Source organism: Stigmatopora argus, chromosome 18, assembly GCF_051989625.1.
Source record: "Stigmatopora argus isolate UIUO_Sarg chromosome 18, RoL_Sarg_1.0, whole genome shotgun sequence".
Taxonomy (NCBI): Eukaryota; Metazoa; Chordata; class Actinopteri; order Syngnathiformes; family Syngnathidae; genus Stigmatopora; species Stigmatopora argus.
In genome coordinates this window covers 2177271-2196747 of record NC_135404.1, presented here as the reverse complement: position 1 = coordinate 2196747, position 19477 = coordinate 2177271, and the positions used below count along the sequence as shown (strand labels likewise).

General features: G+C 43.5%; 1 protein-coding gene across 8 annotated transcripts in view; it reads left to right on the top strand.

Annotated features, from left to right (window-relative positions):
- The window catches only part of mtr (5-methyltetrahydrofolate-homocysteine methyltransferase), a 151843-nt gene that overhangs the window by 118182 nt on the left and 14184 nt on the right, over nt 1–19477 (top strand). For 7 of the 8 annotated variants that reach the window (XM_077625051.1, XM_077625052.1, XM_077625050.1 and 4 more), the window contains 3 exons: nt 5094–5161; nt 8617–8737; nt 8814–8895. The exons of the other annotated variant lie outside the window; for it this stretch is intronic. In XM_077625051.1, the coding sequence (XP_077481177.1) occupies nt 5094–5161; nt 8617–8737; nt 8814–8895 (271 nt within the window). The remainder of the gene's footprint in view (nt 1–5093; nt 5162–8616; nt 8738–8813; nt 8896–19477) is intronic. 8 annotated transcript variants of the gene reach the window in all.

The following is a 19477-nucleotide window of genomic DNA, read 5'->3' as shown; positions in this document are numbered from 1 at the left end:
GCACATTGTTATTGCACACCTGGAAGTTATTGCACAGAAGGGATTGTGTGTCGTGCTAGCTCAAGTTCAGAGTCCTGATGGCTGTGGGAAGAAAAAACTGTCCTTAAGTCTATTTGTCCGTGCTTTGTGAGACCTGTAGCGTCTGCCAGAGGGCAGCAGATGGAACAGGTTGTGACCAGGGTGGTATTGGTCCCTGGTCCCCTGGCTCTGCTGAGGTAGCAAGGGCTGGTATTGTCATCCAGTGAGGGCAGAGAGCAGCCGATGATCTTCTGGGCAGTGTTGATCATTCTCTGCATGGCCTTTCTGTCTGCTGCTTCTTCTTCTTCTTCTTTTTCACCTCAGGCGCCTGAGGATTACCCTCAGCAGCGCTAGAGCTGCCACTGGAACGAGGATCAGTTCATACAGGGACTTCCCTAGGCCGCGATGGTAGCGTTCGGTCATTAAGGCCGGACAGCGGAGCCATAGATGTTCAGACGATTCAGTTTCCTCGTCGCACAGGCGGCAGCGATTGGAGTCGGATTTCCCGGTGAGGTGGAGCCAACGGCGGAGCAGGGGGTGGTGTCCACTGAGGAAACGAATCAGGTCCGTGCGGTCTCCTTTCGGTAGGGCAAGTTCTTCCTCTGTGACTTTCCAAGTGTAGGTCTGCAAAAGGCGGGGGTGGGAGAGGGGAGGAGAGCAATCTTCACGTTGGATGATGGCGCGTCTTATGGCTGCGTCCGAGGCGGTGTGGGTTTGGTCATCTGACCAGTCAGGTTTAGCTAGCGCATCGGCCAGGCCGCTACCACGTATGTTGCAGTGGCCCGGGATCCACAGTAGCTGTAGTTGCTTAGGCGGAGTGAAAAGGGCGATATCACCCTGAAGTCTCCAAATGGCGGTGTCTTACGTGTGGGGGTTTCCCATAGCTTGGACCAGCGATATGCAGTCACTGAGGATGATTGATGTCTGCCAGTCTGCTGTTTTCTTCAGCCAGGAGAGTGCCTCGGTCAATGCCACTTTTTCAGAGCTGCTGCGGGCGCCAGTGGCACCGTGCCATTGGTGGATGATTGCAGTCTCCTTAATAACGACGAAACCTGCACCGCCGTCCGCAGTGCCTTCTTTGGTGGATCCATCTGTGAAGATCTGTAGGTCCGGTTCACCCACGCTTCTAATGAGCTCTTTGGCCTTATCTCTTTGGATGACGGTCGGCATGTGTTTAGAGACTGCAGTAAAGGCGGTTTGGATGGGGGAGGGGTAATAGCCAGGGTGGGAAGAGTATGTTCAAGGGGTATGGAGTTCAAGAGCGGTAAGACGGAGAAGGGTCGAAAATCGCCAGTCTGACTTCTTTTGTAACCGCATTTTGATGTTTTCATAGAGAAGGCGATGTCGGGGATCAGAAGGAGGCAGCTGGTTCCAGGCGTCAGCTTTAAGAAGTGCTTGTAAATTGAGGCGGGATGAGAGGGGTGTATGATGCGCTTCGGTGGGGGTAGACCTGAGGTGGTGGGTTATGGCGCGGGCTGCTTCCAGTTGGGCAGTTTTGAGGGATTTGAGGTGAGTTTGGGCCAGCCAGGGGGCCCATGCCGGTGCTGCGTACTCTGTGAGACTTCTTTGGGTGGTCTAAGGTCGTTTGATTGCCAACCCCAAGATGTGCCATTGAGTTTGCGGAGGAGGTTTGTTCTTTTGGACATGGTTTGGCAGACTTTTTTCGCCTGCTCCGCAAACGTGAGTTGTCGGTCGAAGGATACGCCAAGGAAAATGGGGGTGGGGTTATGCTTGAGGGCGGCGCCATTTATTGAGATCTTTGGTTGCCATTTGGCCTCAGCTGAGTCCAGGCTGAAGAATGACGCCTCACACTTTGTGGTGTTAAGGTTTATATGTGCCTCGGAACTCCACCTCCAGACGTCTGCTATCCACCTCCTCTTTGTTCCTATCCCGACAAGCAAGAGCCAGATCGTCTGCATAGGCGCTGACCAGGGTGGAATCGTTGAACTTGTCGAGGAGGTCATTAATGTAGATAATGAATAGGAGGGGCGACAGAACCGAGCCTTGGGGGAGCCCTTCTTTGAAGGTTCTGCTCCTGCCGGAGGTATTGTTGCTCTTGACCCTGGCTGTGCGATTTGTGAGCCAGTTGCCGATCCATCTGATGAAGCGATAGGGGGCCCCCAGGTCTGCCATTTTTTAACAGGCCTGTTCTCCATACCTGGTCGAATGCTTTGATGAAGTCGAAGAAAGTTGCAAGCGTGCGTTGTCGTTGAGTCGACTGGAAGCCGTCAGAGATAAACTGCGACAGTCGCAGGGCCTGGTCCGTCGTACTTCTTCCCTTTCGAAAACCGGCTTGCCAATGGCTGAGGAGCTGTTTATCTTCCAACGACCACTTGAGACGGTTCACGATGAGGCTTTCCATCGTTTTGCTAAACGTAGAGGTGAGGGCGATGGGTCTGTAGTTCCCTACATCCTTTGGTGACTTCGCTTTTTTGAGGAAACGGATGATGATGGCCACTCACCAAGCTTGTGGACACCAGCTCTCTAGCCAGCTGGTGTTGGCGATATGGAGTAGTTCGGGAGGATGTTTGCCGGGAGATCTGGGGCTATGTCGTCGGCTCCAGCTGCCTTACCCGCTTTAAGTTGGGACAGCGCTGTCTGCAGTTCAGTATCGGTGAACGGGAGCTCGAGGACTTGTCGCGGTGAGCCAAGTAGTCTGCGGGTAGCTGTACGTAGAGAATGCACTGCTCGTCTGCTCTGCTTGTCACTCTTGCGTCTGCTGGCCGAGGCATACTCCCTGATAAATGCTGTTGCCTTGGCTCGGTCATTCACGTACTCCTTGTTTTTATAGACCAAGGCCTCGCCACATTGCTGCGTTTTGGTGCCTGAGAGGGATTTTACTAGGGAACAGGCTTGTCTCGGCGATCTTGGCGAGGTGTAAGCGGCATGCGTTTCTTTTCGCTTCAGTGCTTTTTTCTTTGATCTGTTGACAGAGTGCTACCCATTCCTTCCTAATTTGTTGAAGGTCTCAACATAGTCAATTCCTTTCGTGGATGAGGTCCTTCAGGTCCTGTGTCAACCATGGGAGCTTCTTCTGGCGGATAACTTTGACCGGTATTGTAAGTGCTGCTGCCTCTTTCATGTGTTGCACTAAAAGGGAGAGCTTTTCCGGGGCTGTGGCTGCTGCGGAGATTAAGGGTAGGTGATCTACGAGGATGGTACGATACCTCTTCCAGTCAGCTTTCGAGAAGTTGGGTCGTACTCTTCTTTGTTGGTATTCGATACGGAGAGCACGGTTCCACCTAATCAAAATCGGTCTCTGGTCGGAGGTAATCCCGTCGATGGGTTCCCATTGTAGATGTTCGGCGTTGGTGGAGTCAGCGATCGTTAGGTCGGGGGCACTCATTGTTGGTATCTGGCAGTCCTTGTCCGTGTCTGCTGCCGTGCTCCCAGCGTACCACACTGTAAAGCAGTATGCTAGGATGCTCTCCACAGTGGCTCTATAGAAGGTTACCAGAAGCTAAGTGTCCAAGTTGTTCCTCCTGAGTACCCTCAGGAAATAGAGTCGCTTCTGGGCCTTCTTTACCACTGCCATGGCGTTGGTAGACCAGGAGAGCTTGTCCGTGACGTGGACCCCCAGGAATTCGAAGGACTGGACCCTGTCTACGCCCACTCAATTTATGAGGAGTGGGGCCAGATCTGTCCTGCGTTTGCAAAAGTCCAGGATTATTTCTTTAGTTTTCGTGGTGTTTAGTGTGAGATTGTTCACCAAACACCATGAAGACAGTTTGTTGACATCATCTCTGTAGGCCGACTCATCCCCTCCTGAGATGAGTCCGACCACAGTGGTGTCATCGGCAAATTTGATGATGGAGTTAGACTGGTGGGTCGGTGTACAGTCGTATGTGTACAGGGAGTACAAAAGAGGACTCAGTACACAGCTTTGAGGGAGCCAGTGCTCAGTGTAATGGAGAAAGGGAGGTGGGGACCAAGTCTAACAGTTTGTGGACGGTTGGTTAAGAAGTTCTTAATCCAGTAGCAGATGGAAGAGTCCTAGGTGGGAGAGTTTTTCAGCCAGAATGTCCGGTATTATAGTGTAGAAGCTGAGCTATAGTCAATGAAAAGCATCCTCACGTAGTTTCCATGGTGCTCCAGGTGGCTCAGTGCTGTGTGTAGAGCTACGGCGATGGCGTCCTCAGTGGACCTATCTGCTCTATAGGCAAACTGGTGAGGGTCAACTGAGGGAGGGATTGTATCCCTGATATGCCGGGCGACCAACTTTTCAAAGCACTTCATGATCACAGGTGTAAGTGCAACAGGCCTATAATCATTCAGGCTGTCAATGGTTGTCTTTTTAGGGACAGGGATAATGGTGGCAGATTTCAGGCAGGATGGGATGATGGATTGTTGCAGGGAACAATTGAAGATCTTTGTGAAAACACCAGTCAGCTGGTCAGCACAGGCTTTGAGCACCTTCCCAGGTACTCCGTCAGGGCCAGCAGCCTTCCTGGTTTTCACAGTCCGCAGTACCTGTCTCACTTGATGTTCCTGAAGCTCCAGTGTACTGCTGCAGGGTGGTAGTGTATGTTTTGAGACTGAGTCTGATTTGTCAGTCTCAAAGCGGGCAAAGAAACGGTTCAGTATATACTCTGACAAAACCGTAGAGAACACAAAGCAGCAAGCAAGGCTATAGCGGTGACAGGCATCCTTAAATAGTGAGCGCACCTAATCCGCCAGAGGTGTATTGCACAGCCCTGCCCATTCAGTTCAGAGAACACCAACAGACATGACACTTTCAAGGAAAAAAAATCTGTCGGAGAAAAATCATGTTGAATTACATTTTTTTGAGTTTCAACTTTATTTTTGCATTCAAATACCTTTTTTCTTTGATTTTATTTTATTGAAGTGATACATTTTGTGATTGAAAATAAATATTTTTATTAAAGCAACTTTTTCTGATTGAATAACGCAAATCTACCTCCACACTATCACTTATTTTCATTTAGGCCACAAAATTGAAAGGGACAAGTATATTCCAAACCTAGCCTTAACTTCCTTGTTTATTTATTGTGATTTAGATTCAGATCATTCATCAGTCATTTTTAACTACTGTGTGGTGTTTGTACGTATTTCAGGGTCGTTGACCTGGGTGTGATGGTTCCTTGTGATAAGATTCTCAGAGAGGCAATCCAGGAAAAAGCAGGTATAATTAGCACATAATCACTGCAGGTTTACTAGTTTTCATTTCTGACCCGCTTTATCCTCACTAGGGTCACGGGGGGTGCTGGAGCCTATCCCAGCTGACTTCGGGCCAGAGGTGGGGACACCCTGAATTGGTGGCCAGCCAATCGCAGGGCACAAGGAGACAAACAACCATTCACGCTCACATTCATACCTTGAGGCAATTTAAAGTGTCCAATCAGCCTACCGTGCATGTCTTAGGAATGTGGGAGTAAATCGGAGTGCCTGGAGAAAACCCACAGAGCCCCGGGGAGAACATGCAAACTCCACACAGATGGTCCAACCTGGATTTGAACCCAGGTCCCCCACTGTGAGGCCGACTCGCTAAGCACTCAGCCGTCAGGTCGCCTGGTTTACTAGTTATTTATCATTATTTATTTATTTGTTTTATTCATTTATTTACCGTATTTACTCGCATATAAGGCGCCCATGCGTATAAGCCACACCCTTAAAATTGCCCTAAAATTGTTGAATTTTACAGTTTCTCGCATATAAGAAGCCCCCTGATTCACATTTGTCACCTCCATATTTGTGGTTTTATGACCGCAACCTTAAAATTGCCGAATAAGAAAAATCATCCCACGTGGTATTTCTGAGATACTGTATGAATCAAAAAAACATTATTAGGGTCAACATCATTAGGAAGTCTTTGTAAATGCAAAATATCAAATTAAGTCTATCTTGATGAGAACCTGATGCTTTTTAATGAATTACAATTTTCTTACCAGAAGTTTAAAATGTTGTGACAGCCAAACTGCTTCTAATTTCGAAATATCCCCCCAAAAAATCTAAGCGGAATTTTGTTTTATTTCATAATGTACAAACATTTCCTTTCAGAAAGGAACTAATGTAAGCACAACCAGGAAGTACGTCCGTAGCGTTATCGTATTCCTTAGCGCGTCGGCGTCACAGCTCTGGGGTCCTGGGTTCAAATCCAAGTCACCTCCCACCTGTGTGGAGTTTGCATGTTCTCCCCGGGCCTGCGTGGCTTTCCTCCGGCTACTCTGATTTCCTCCCACATTCCAAAAACATGCATGGTAGGCTGATTGGACGCTCTAAATTGCCCCTAGGTATGGGTGTGAGTGTGCATGGTTGTCCTTTGTCTCCTTGCGCCATGCGATCGGCTGGCCACCGATTCAGGGTGTCCCCCGCCTCTGGCCTGGAATCAGTTGGGATAGGCTCCAGCACCCACCGTGACCCTAGTGTGGATAAAGCGGTTCAGAAAATGAGATGAGATGAGAGAGTTCATGATGTGCCTGGCTGCGGGGGCTATACGAAATCTGAAACCGTAATTTAAAATAATTCTAATGAGAAAATATTAAGTCCCTTTTTAAGAATAAAAACGTAATTACCGTATTTTCACGACTATAAGGCGCACTTAAATGTCTTATTTTTTTTCCAAAATAGACAGGGCGCCTTATAATCCAGTGTGCCTTATATAGCGCGAATGCCTGAGCGATCGCTAATACGAGGTATATATTACTTCTCGTTGGCTGCTCATAAGAACATCAGGGGCACTGGCTCCGCAACTCCTCGTGTAATATCTCTGGTCGCGACTCCCTCTTTGTAATGTCTCTGCGAGCACTGGGCGGAGCGTTGCATTTTTTTCAATGTCCCCCCCAACCTTTGCCTGTTAGCTCCTGTTGGCAGAGCGATCGCTAATTCAAGACTACTTCTCGTTGGCAAGTGGTCATGCGTTATCCTATTGTGAGGACATTTGTGTGCATCATTTTCCGAAAATTTTGAAGGGAATACAACAGCAAACAGCCCATCGATACTAAAAGTCAGGTTGGAGGCGGGGCAAACAGAGCCAACCTGGCCGGAAGAATGGTATAAATATGTCAAACAAAATTATAATTAAGTTTAGTGTAAAGTTAGATTAGATTTATTTTTGAGTGTGTCTTCATCATAATCCAAGTTCATTTAAATTTGTTTATGTTATATTACGATTCACCGGTGCAAAAAGTCTCCCCCGACATACGAGCTCAGTCCCAGAACGAATTAAGCTCGTATCTCGAGGTACCACTGTATATTATATATGGATCAATATTGAGCCGCAAAAGCTCTTGCAACTACGGCAAGCAGCCCCCGACTTTATTTTCCCCGTACAAAAAGTAGTGCGCTGTGACTGTAGGGATATATAGTTCTTTTGTCAACCAATTGACAGCGACCGTCATTTACTTGGGTGGATTTACAAAAGAACTCCTGCCGCTAGATGTTGGCGTCAACAAAGCATTCAGAGCTAGACTGCGAACTATATATATAAATATATTATATATGGATCAATATTGATTGAATATACTTTATCCACGGCAACAACGCACTCATAAACGAACAGACAAATTTAAATTAACTTGGATTAATATATACAGACACACAAACATACGTTTAATGTATCTTTACACAAAACTGAATTCAAATTTTGTTTTAATTTTTTTAACCTTCATTCTGGGCGGCTTAGCTGTTTGCCACGCCTCCACCCTCACGTTCGCTATCGATGGGCTGTTTGCTGTTGTATTCCCTTCAAAATATTCCGAAAATGATGCACACAAATGTCCTCACAATAGGATAACGCACGACCACTTGCCAACGAGAAGTAGTCTTGAATGAGCGATCGCGGGAGCTAGCAGGCTAAGGAAGGAATAACAGCCTACCCACGTATTGAATGTGGGTAATGAAGTTTTATTCTGAGAAAGGGTGCCATTGCCTATCGATGTTGTATGCACGAGTATACTTTATTACCCAGAAAGCCCTCATTTTGCCCGCGCATGCGTGTTGTGCGTTTCCTGGTCGATGCTAGGAGAAACTTGTCTGAATAAAACGTTCAGTGCTCGTAGATATCTGTTATACACGAAAGAGATACGGCAGAAATGATACACAGCCTCTCATGTCATGGCCACCTGGCTTGGTCGCATCTCGAAATTTTGATCGTATCTCGGGCGAATTATCCGATCGAAATTTTCATCGTACCTCGGGCATGTCGTAGGTAAAGCTGATCGTAGGTCAAGGTACCACTGTACTTTAACCTCGGAGAAAATTTAAAAAACTGTTGTTTATTCATGTTGGGAGTTAATGGAGTTGTCAGAAAGATGATTTGTATTCTAGGTAGTACTAAAGTTTGGCTGAACTATCTGACTGTTTTGTTGACATTCTCTTTAGCGCAGCACCATCTAGTGGATGCATGACGTAACCCCAGCCTCTACTGTAGACCCGTATAATGTGGTGCGGTAGACCAGTGTAATGCGGAGCGGTGCGCCTTATATATGGAAAAAATTAAAATGTGTAATTCATTGAGGGTGCGCCTTATAATGTGGTGTGCCTTATAGTCGTGAAAATACAGTAAATAAAAAAACGGAGAGAGAAAAGTTTGGTTCCTTGTCCAAAAAGTATGGTAATACAATATTTGAATTCTTTTAGACATTATTGGATTGTCTGGTCTGATCACCCCTTCTTTGGATGAGATGGTCTATGTGGCCAAAGAGATGGAGAGACTGGGATTGGCAACACCCTTGCTCATTGGAGGAGCCACCACATCAAAGTAACACAATCACTCTGCACAGATTTTCTTCTTTTTGATTGACCACTATAGTATTGGTATGTTTCCCGTTTCATAGGACACACACAGCAGTTAAGATTGCACCACGCTACACCTCTCCTGTTATCCATGTTCTGGATGCCTCAAGAAGTGTGGTGGTGGTAAGAGTGACTACTGCTGCATGACTTTGGCAAACATACATTTACTAACATACTCAACTCTTAGAGTAAGTACAGCAGCAGTAAAAAGAGCATGTGATTGTTTTGTCAGTTGGATGGTATGTTATCTGAAATGATTCAGAAGTCGCACTGAGAGATTAGGAGAAAAAAAGGCATTTTTTTTTCCACTAGGTAAAAAAAATTCAATACTATTGACATTTTCTTATTAAACATTGCATGAATAACTTAATTATCGATTTGAAGTTCTGTTAATGGTAAATACATGTCTTAGTGTTTTAAACTCTTATTTTGTTAAACGTACTGCACCAAGATGTCAGAAATTATCCGAAAAACAATGACTCAATTCATCGTTTTTTTTTTATCGAGTTGGAGTTTATGTTCACCTCAAATATAACCACATAGACTTATTAAACATGTGCGTCAAATCAGTACATTCAAGAATGCTGCATGCTAATCTTCACCGAGACGTGGCTACACACACAAATACTCGATTCCACAATGCAGCTAGCAGGCCGCACGCTACTCAGATTGGACAGGACTAGCGATCCGGGGAAAAATAAGAGACGGTGGGCTTTACATCTAGGTCAGGGGTGGGCAAACTTCCACAAAGGGTCGCAGTGGGTGCAGGTTTCCATTCCAACCCATGAAAAGGAAACCTTTTCACCAATCTGGTGTCCTACAAGTTCAGAAATCTCATTGGTTAAAGTGTCTGTGCTGGATGGGTTGGAACAAATACCTGCACCCACAGCGGCCCTTGAGGACCGGTTTGTCCACCCCTGATCTGAGGTATGGTGTAACAATAGCACTGTTGGATTGGATTGGATTGGATAACTTTATTCATCCCGTATTCGGGAAGTTTCGTTGTCACAGTAGCAAGAGGGTAAGGTTGCAGAAATAGGAAAGGCATTTTAGACATAAATAGATAGGTAATAGGTAAGTTAATAAATAAATAAATACATGAATAAATATATAAATAAGCGTGTTGCTGAAATATATGTACATATATATGTATGTATATATATATATATATATATATATATATATATATATATATATATATATATATATACAGTTGTGGTCAAAAGTTTACATACACTTGTGAAGAACATAATGTCATGGCTCTCTTGTGTTTCCAGTTTTTTCCACAACTCTTTTTCTCTGATAGAGAAATTGGAACAGATACTTCTTTTTCACAAAAACATTCATGAAGTTTGGTTCTTTTATGACTTTATTATGGGTTAACAGAAAAAGTGATCAAATCTGCTGGTTCAAAAATATGCATACAGCAACACAAATTGGCAATTTTGGTGACTTAGAAAGTTGTGTCAGTGAAATGAGCTTCATAGCATGGCCTCTTAACTTCTTCTGAGTGATTGAGCGACTACAGCTGGTGACTTCTCTGAGGCCATTTAAATAGGGCTCATTGGATGTAAACGCCCACAAACGCTACAATGGGAAAGTCAAAGGAGCTCAGCATGGATCTGAAAAAGTGAATCCTTGACTAGAACAAGTCAGGAAAGTCACATGGAGCCTTTTCAAAGCAGCTGCAGGTCCCAAGAGCAACAGTGCAAACAATTGTTTGTAAGTATAAAGTGCATGGCACTGTTTTGTCACTGCCACGATCAGGAAGAAAACGTAAGCTATCACCTGCTGCTGAGAGAAAATTGGTCAGGAGGGTGAAGATTCAACCGAGAATCACCAAAAAGCAGATCTGCCAAGAATTAGAAGCTGCTGGAACAAAGGTGCCAGTGTCCACAGTCAAGCGTGTTTTGCATCTACATGGACTGAGAGGCTGCCGTTCCTCGACCCCAGAAGAAGGAAGTCCTTGCTCCAAAAACGGCACCTTTAGGCTCAACGGAAGTTTGCTGCTGATCACATGGACAGAGATAAGACCTTCTGGAGGAGAGTTCTGTGGTCAGACGAAACAAAAATCGAGCTGTTTAGCCACAATGCCCAGCAATATGTTTGGAGGAGAAAAGGTGAGGCCTTTAACCCCAAGTACACCATGCCTACCGTCAAGCACGGTGGTGGTAGTATTATGCTGTGGGGCTGTTTTGCTGCCAATGGAACTGGTGCTTTACAGAGAGTAAATGGGATAATGAAGAAGGAGGATTACCTTCAAATTCTTCAAGATAACCTAAAGTCATCAACCCGAAGATTAGGTCTTGGGCGCAGTTGGGTGTTCCAACAGGACAATGACCCCAAACACACATCAAAAGTGGTAATGGAATGACTAAATCAGACTAGAATTAAGGTTTTCGAATGGCCTTCCCAAAGTCCTGACTTAAACCCCATTGAGAACTTGTGGACAATGCTGAAGAAACAAGTCCATGTCAGAAAGCTGTCAAATTTAACTGAACTGCACCAATTCTGTCAAGAGGAGTGGTCAAAGATTCAACCAGAAGCTTGTGGATGGCGACCAAAAGCGCCTATTTGAAGTGAAAATGGCCAAGGGACATGTTACCAAATATTAGCGCTGCTGTATGTATATTTTTGACCCAGCAGATTTGATCACTTTTTTCTGTTCACCCATAATGAGGTCATAAATCAAAGTAGCAGGAAAGAATTAAGTACACAAAATCAAACAGAATATCACGCTGAATATGACAATTTAAACATAGGTTTCCACTCTTCATGTGAAACATGAAAAAATCTTCCCTGTGAACCACACAATCTCAATAAAACACCACATTCTCCACTCTTTTTAACTCCGCTTTCTTATCCAGAAAATGCCTTTTGGATTTCAGTGTCTATAACATCAACATGTACTGTGTTAAAGCACGTCCCTTCATCTCGAGAGAGCAAAGATGATGCTCATCAACAACCTGTACCGCGAACTTTGAATTGTCAAAACTTGCAAATTTGAGGGCGACTTTAAAACGAATTACAGACACTCCTCAACTTACGAACGCAATTGGTTCCGAGCGATTGTTCATAAGTTGAATTTGTTTGTAAGTTGATTTAGTGCTATATTTTGTATTATAATTTATGTTTAAGGCCTATATAAGTATATTGAAGGTTTATATAAGTGCATTTGTATGTTTAAGGCTTGTATAAGTAACACGCATTGGTTTGTACTGAAAAAAAAACATTTACCGTAATTACTCGAATATAACGCGCACTCGAAAATAACACGCAGGTAATTTTGGGCCAAAAAAATCTGGAAAAACGCAGTACTCGAATATAGTGCGCACCTAAAATTTCCCGCTGACGAAAATCAGAAATCTTACCTTTTTTTCTTCGTTTCACGATTGTTTTGTTCAAACAAATTTATTCATTAGAATCCTTCAAATGAAGAGTTCCTCTCTCTCTTTGTCTGTCCTCTCATACATCTCTTCGTTGAGAATCCTATCAACGTCCACGCTTCCTTCATCCACTTCCTCTTCCTCCCGCAACACATCATCCGATTGGCTTTACGAGATGACGTAAAATCCGTGCGTCAAAGTGAGTTTGACAATGCTTTTTTCGTTCGAAAATTTGTCATTTATTTTAGTTATTGATTATAACACTGAACTGAGAGAGGGTGAACTGAGACGGGTACGAGGCTAGAGGGGGGCAGTGGTGGTCTCGGCTTTACGAGATGACGTAAAATCCGTGCGTCGGCTTCACGAGATGGCGTAAAATCCGTGCGTCGGCTTCACGAGATGACGTAAAATCCGTGCGTCGGCTCTACGAGATGACGTAAAATCCGTGCGTCAAAGTGAGTTTGACAATGCTTTTTTCGATCGAAAATTTGTAATTTATTTTATTCAATTCAATTTCAATTCAATTTATTTGGCAAGAAAAAGCACCAGGCTAAGGGCCATGTAACAAGACACAAAAAAAAATAAAAAAAAAAAATAAATAATAGTTTTTGATTATAACACGCACCCCCAACTATTGGAATTAATTATATAGCAAAAATCTGCGTGTTATATTCGAGTAATTACGGTAATAAAATGGAGAGAATATGTACAGTACTGTAGAGAGAGAGATAGATTTATGTATTAGAAACTGGCCAAAAGAAGCGACCTAATGACGATTGCAGTTTTCTTCTTTTTTTCATCATAAATGATGCAGTAGCACTGTATGGCATCATTCAATTGATTTGCAAACTTTGTGCAACGTTCAATATTTGGGTCCTGCTGCTCGATCTTTCTGTTTATAAATGGTACTGAATGTGCAACGCTCACCACTCTCACGCGCATCAAGCTTCGTTATTATTGCCACTCGTTTCAAATGAAATGGCTTGCCTCTTCCTTGCAACTCCCTCAATAGAAGCCTTTAGCTTTTTACCAACCATATTCAATATTGGATGCATGAGATATTTAATGATACAAATGAAAAAGGTTCTTTGCACACTGGAGATACATTCACGCACTTCCGCATTGCAACGAAGAAGAAGGTAGATGCTGGGTGAGCTGAGCTCTCACAGCGCCAGGCGTCGGTATTAGCGGCGGAAAGAAGTACTACTCCGAAAAAGACGCGAAATACAAAATTGGACTTGCGAACATTTTTGGACTTAAACGCAATTTGCAGACATGTTCGTATGTACCGTTGTTCGTAAGTTGAATGTTCGTAAGTAGGGGAGCGTCTGTATATCAAAAGATTTATACATTAGTTTAAATGAAAACAATGCATGTGAGTGCAAACAATGACGAGCTCCACTGATATTCAAAATGTTGCTAGCAATGGTTAAAACCATAGGAATGTCAATAATCTTTCAGATTTTGACATACTTATCTAAACTGTTGTTGATGAGGTTTAATGCAACTGTTTCAGAATGAAAATATAAAAGTAAAATGAAATACATTTGAGTCATTATTTTAGACTAAAACCTACAATAAATAATTCCTCATTACAGTGGGACCTGCACTTACAAAATTAATTGGTCCGAGAGGTTTTTTCGTAACTTGGATTTTTCATAAGTCACCAGCATTTTACATTTTATTAGCATAATTTATTCCACAATCTTTAATACTAGCCCCTATTAACCTTTTAAAATGATAAAGGTATACCAGTTTTGTATCTATATGAGTAATGAATGTATGTATATCTGCAAAAATAAGCAAAAATATAAGAATTTTTTTTATTTAGCCATTAAAATGATGCCACAACCCCTAACCACACAATAACAAAACGACAAGTCACGATCTCTCGCTCTCTCTCTCTCTCTCTTTCTCTCACACCCTCTCCTTCCTTCCCTCTCTCTCACACCCTCTCCTTCTCTCCCTCTGCCTCTCCCCCCTCTCTTTTTCTTCCTCGTCACTCACACGGTGCGGCAAGAACAGCATGTTAATATTACCTCAACATTAGAGCCAGATTCGTTAGATAATGTAAACAAATAATAAATATACCGTATTTTCACACCTATAAAATGCACCGTCTGAAAGGGTGCAGTGTGAGTGTATTTTCTGTTTTTTTGTCAATTAAAAAAGGCGCCTCGGCGGATAGGGCTCTAGGATGACACTAGGCTAGCATACGTTATGCTAGCTGCTAAAGTGTTTTTTTAAGCAGCATGACCAAAATGAAGTTCGATAGTGCTTTATTGAGGTAAAAAGTACACATGTTAAAAGAAGTTAAACATCTACAAAACCGTCAAACTCCTCATCTTCTGTATCTGATTTAGAGAGTTCGGCCAAGTGGGCGAGTTAGCCGTTCAACATGCTATGCTCTATCTCACTGTCATTCAGAGTTGTCACCGCCAGGGTATTCCCAGAACTTGATGCCAACTTTGGCAAAAGCTCGAACAACACTGCTGGCCGACACTTGAGCCCAGTCATCCACAATCCATTGAGTGGCATTGTCGCGTACGTCGCAATATGCATCATTCCCAAGCTTTTCACCACGCTGATTCTCCTCGCTGTTATGTCGTGTTCAATCCATGGCTTCAGTCCAATTTCCAAACATTCACACCTGAATTCTGTTGTCATTTCCCGTCAGGCATTTCCTCTGGATAGCTCTCATGTGTTGTTTCTTTGAGTATTTAGAGTGTTTTGAGAGGTTAAAAGCGCTACCAGCACACAGAAGTCAGCTGCCTCGCCACCCAGCAGCACGCTGATTCTCCTCGCTGTTATATGGTGTTTGATCCATGGCTTCAGTCCAATTTCCAAGGGTTCACACCCGCGTTCTGTTGTCATTCACATCAGGCATTTCCTCTGTATAGGTTTAAAGGGCTGTTTCTTTCAGTATTGAATGTTTTTGAGGGTTAAAAGCGCTACGAGTATACGGAAGTCAAATGCCTTGCCACTCGCCTGGGATGTTTTGAATGGATTTACCGTAATGCTTGGGATGCGCGGGGATGCTTTTTTTAGAGTAAACGTCCGCTGTGTTGATCGCAATAAGTAGCATGTTGGCAAGAAATAAAACCAGTCACCCATTTAGAGAAAAAATAGACTTAAGTGCGCCCTTTAGGTGTGAAAATACGGTAATTATAAACCCAACCAATTAATGAACCCACAACTTCAAATTATGTTAGGCACACTGAGATAAACTCACTCAACAACTCTGTAACAAACGAGGCTCAGCACAAACTCACCGCCAGTGAGACAAGGAGGGAATGCACTAATACCTTGACATACGAGTGCCCCAACCAAATTGTTAGATACGAGCATACGAGACAGCCACAGGACCGAGACGCAAGCAGCTGCTTATGATAACTGTGCACTGTCGTTCTCGCCGCATCTCCCTCATGTGAAGATATCTACAAGCGCTGGGCAGAGCATTGCATTTTTTCCCTGTTTTTTTGCGTTAGAATTAAGGGGAAAAACAATGGGTCCAAAGCAAGTAGGTGCATTGAAGGGTAGTGCAAAGAAAAGGCATATAATGACAATCGATATTAAGCACAAAATAATTGAAAAACATGAGAGTGGTGTACGTGTGACGGAGCTGGCTCGCCAATAAGAGAGGAGCACCCGGATAAGGGTACTCGGATGATTCGCGAAAGACGTTTCGCTGAACGGACGTTTGGCCGAACGGAAGTTTCGCCGAACGGACGTTTCGCCAACCGTCCGGTTGGCCGAACGGACGTTTCGCCGAAACGGGATTCGGCGCTCGCCCCGCCCCCTGATCGTGTGTGTACAAATTTTTCAACCTCGGCCCGCGGGCCAAATACGGCCCGTTAGGATTTTTAATCCGGTCCGCCGCCGGCGTTGTCCAAATTATAGTAAAAATCAATGATTCATTTCCCTTTGCCGCTCATCACTCTCAATTTATTAGTCTACCGTCAGTGGCAGCCCGGAAATAAGCACTCTTGGGCGGGCAGATGTAGCAGAACCGAGCCGTAAGATAACAGCAATCCGGTCAAATCCAGCCTAAAACAGCATTTAATGATTAAATACAAATACTGGAGCTCCTTGTACACTAGAACCGATCCCAGGGAAGTGAATTCCTTGGTAAGATGTCGCGATGATGTCGCGATGAAGGCAAAAAACGTCCATATACGTCCATTCGCCAAACGGCTCAAAATGCTCTAAAATTGGGTCAAATCCAGCCTAAAACAGCATTTAATGATTAAATACAAATACTGGAGCTCTTTGGACACTAGAACCGAGCCCAGGAAAGTGAATTCCTCGGTAAAATGTCGCGATGAAGGGAAAAAACGTCCGTATACGTCCATTCGCCAAACGGCTCAAAATGCTCTAAAATTGGGTCAAATTCAGCCTAAAACAGCATTTAATGATTAAATACAAATACTGGGGATTTTTAGACATCAGAACCTGTCCCAGGGTGGTTGATTTCCCCAATAAAAGTGCACTTTAGAGCGCTACCTGACCCAATTGCAATGAATAAATTTGTCCACCGGATAGAAGAGTTCTGTCGATTCAAAGCAGGGGTATTTTCGTTACAAATAGTGGTAGTATTAGAACCGGTCCATGTCGGTTCTGGTTGGTAATTTTACTCGGGAATTGTGTCCCATGTGTGGGTAGATGTATTATTGACTAATTTGTGTAAAAATATTGGTCCAGAAAGGCAAATGGTCGTGCGTTATCCTATTGTGAGGACATTTGTGTGCATTATTTTCGTAATATTTTGAAAGGGGAGACAAAACGAAACCACCCTAGATAGGTTCCATTTAGAAACTCCAGCTAAAAGTGAAGGTGGAAGCGAGGCAAAGTGAGTCAAGCCGGAAGAACAAAAGTAAAAATAATAATACAAAATTAGAATTAAGTTTCGTGTAAGGTAAGATTAAAACTTATTTTTAAGTGTGTCTGTACCGTAATCTAAGTTAAATTTATGTTTGTTATGTTACGAGCGCGTTCTCTTTCTCTCTCTCTCCCCTCCGCGCACTCTGCGTTGTACTGAATAATGTCTCATTTTAGTATTGATAACCACTAGATAGTTATATGTTACTCTTTAAGTAGATGGTGAATTAGAACCGATAAAAATATGTTTTTCCATTGTAATATCCTGTTTTTTGCTGTTTTTTAGAGGGTCGGAACAAATTCATTTGTATTTAGTTCATTTCTATGAGAAAAGTCGATTTGAGATACGAGCTCTATCCCGGAACGCATTAAGCTCGTATCCCAAGGCATTACTGTATCTTGAGTCACTAGATACTTTTTGACGTCGATACCTTCTACAGTGGGCTCATCTTGCACATCATAGAGTCATGGCTTCTTGTATGCGAATGGGAGGCCACCAAGATATTTTCTGAGGTACAGTTGTGGTCAAAAGTTTACATACACTTGTGAAGAACATAATGTCATGGCTCTCTTGAGTTTCCAGTTATTTCTACAACTCTGATTTTTCTCTGATAGAGTGATTGGAACAGATACTTCTTTGTCACAAAAACATTCATGAAGTTTGGTTCTTTTATGACTTTATTATGGGTGAACAGAAAAAAAGTGATCAAATCTGCTGGTTCCAAAATATACATACAGCAGCGCTAATATTTGGTAACATGTCCCTTGACCATTTTCACTTCAATTAGGCGCTTTTGGTAGCCATCCACAAGCTCTGGCAAGCTTCTGGTTGAATCTTTGACCACTCTTCTTGACAGAATTGGTGCAGTTCAGTTAAATTTGATAGCTTTCTGACATGGACTTGTTTCTTCAGCATTGTCCACAAGTTCTCAATGGGGTTTAAGTCAGGACTTTTGGAAGGCCATTCGAAAACCTTAATTCTAGCCTGATTTAGCCATTCCATTACCACTTTTGATGTGTGTTTGGGGTCATTGTCCTGTTGGAACACCCAACTGCGCTCAAGACCCAATCTTCAGGCTGATGACTTTAGGTTATCTTGACGAATTTGAAGGTAATCCTCCTTCTTCATTATCCAATTTACTCTCTGTAAAGCACCAGTTCCATTGGTAGCGAAACAGCCCCACAGCATAATACTACCACCACCGTGCTTGACGGTAGGCATGGTGTATTGGGGGTTAAAGGCCTCACCTTTTCTCCTCCAAACATATTGCTGGGCATTGTGGGCAAACAGCTCAATTTTTGTTTCGTCTGACCACAGAACTTTCCTCCAGAAGGTCTTATCTCTGTCCATGTGATCAGCAGCAAACTTCAGTCGAGCCTTAAGGTGCCGCTTTTGGAGCAAGGGCTTCCTTCTTGCACAGCAGCCTCTCAGTCCATGGAGATGCAAAACACGCTTGACTGTGGACACTGACGCCTGTGTTCCAGCAGCTTCTTATTCTTGGCAGATCTGCTTTTTGGTGATTCTCGGTTGAATCTTCACCCTCCTGACCAATTCTCTCTCAGCAGCAGGTGATAGCTTGCATTTTCTTCCTGATCGTGGCAGTGACAAAACAGTGCCATGCACTTTATACTTACAAACAATTGTTTGCACTGTTGGTCTTAGGACCTGCAGCTGCTTTGAAATGGCTCCAAGTGACTTTCCTGACTTGTTCAAGTCAAGGATTCACTTTTTCAGATCCATGCTGGGCTCCTTTGATTTTCTTATTGTAGTGTTTGTGGGCATTTGCATCCAATGAGCCCTATTTAAATGGCCTCAGAGAAGTCACCAGCTGTAGTCACTCATGATCACTCACAAGAAGTTAAGAGGCCATGCTATGAAGCTCATTTCACTGACACAACTTTCTAAGTCACCAAAATTGCTAATTCGTGTTGCTGTATGTATATTTTTGACCCAGCAGATTTGATCACTTTTTCCGTTAACCCATAATAAAGTCATAAAAGAACCAAACTTCATGAATGTTTTTTGTGACAAAGAAGTATCTGTTCCAATCACTCTATCAGAGAAAAATCAGAGTTGTAGAAATAACTGGAAACTCAAGAGAGCCATGACATTATGTTCTTCACAAGTGTATGTAAACTTTTGACCACAACTGTAGCTCATTGTAAACCAACTTAAGCAGGACAATTTAAAAATCACAAATGTCAGATACAGGAAGTGTATAGTAGCGTCGCTTGTGTGTGGCAACGTGATGCATCGACAACCGCATGGGCTGATGAATTCATGGGTACTGACTATAAATAAGTGTCTATGAGGCTGTCCTGTGTGGATGTTGTGTGTGAGGCGAGTGGCATGGGAGCTTGTCTCGCATGCTAACTCCAGAGAGGGGCATGCAAGATCAACTCTTTTAAATGCCGCTATTCATTCATTATCAATACCGTGC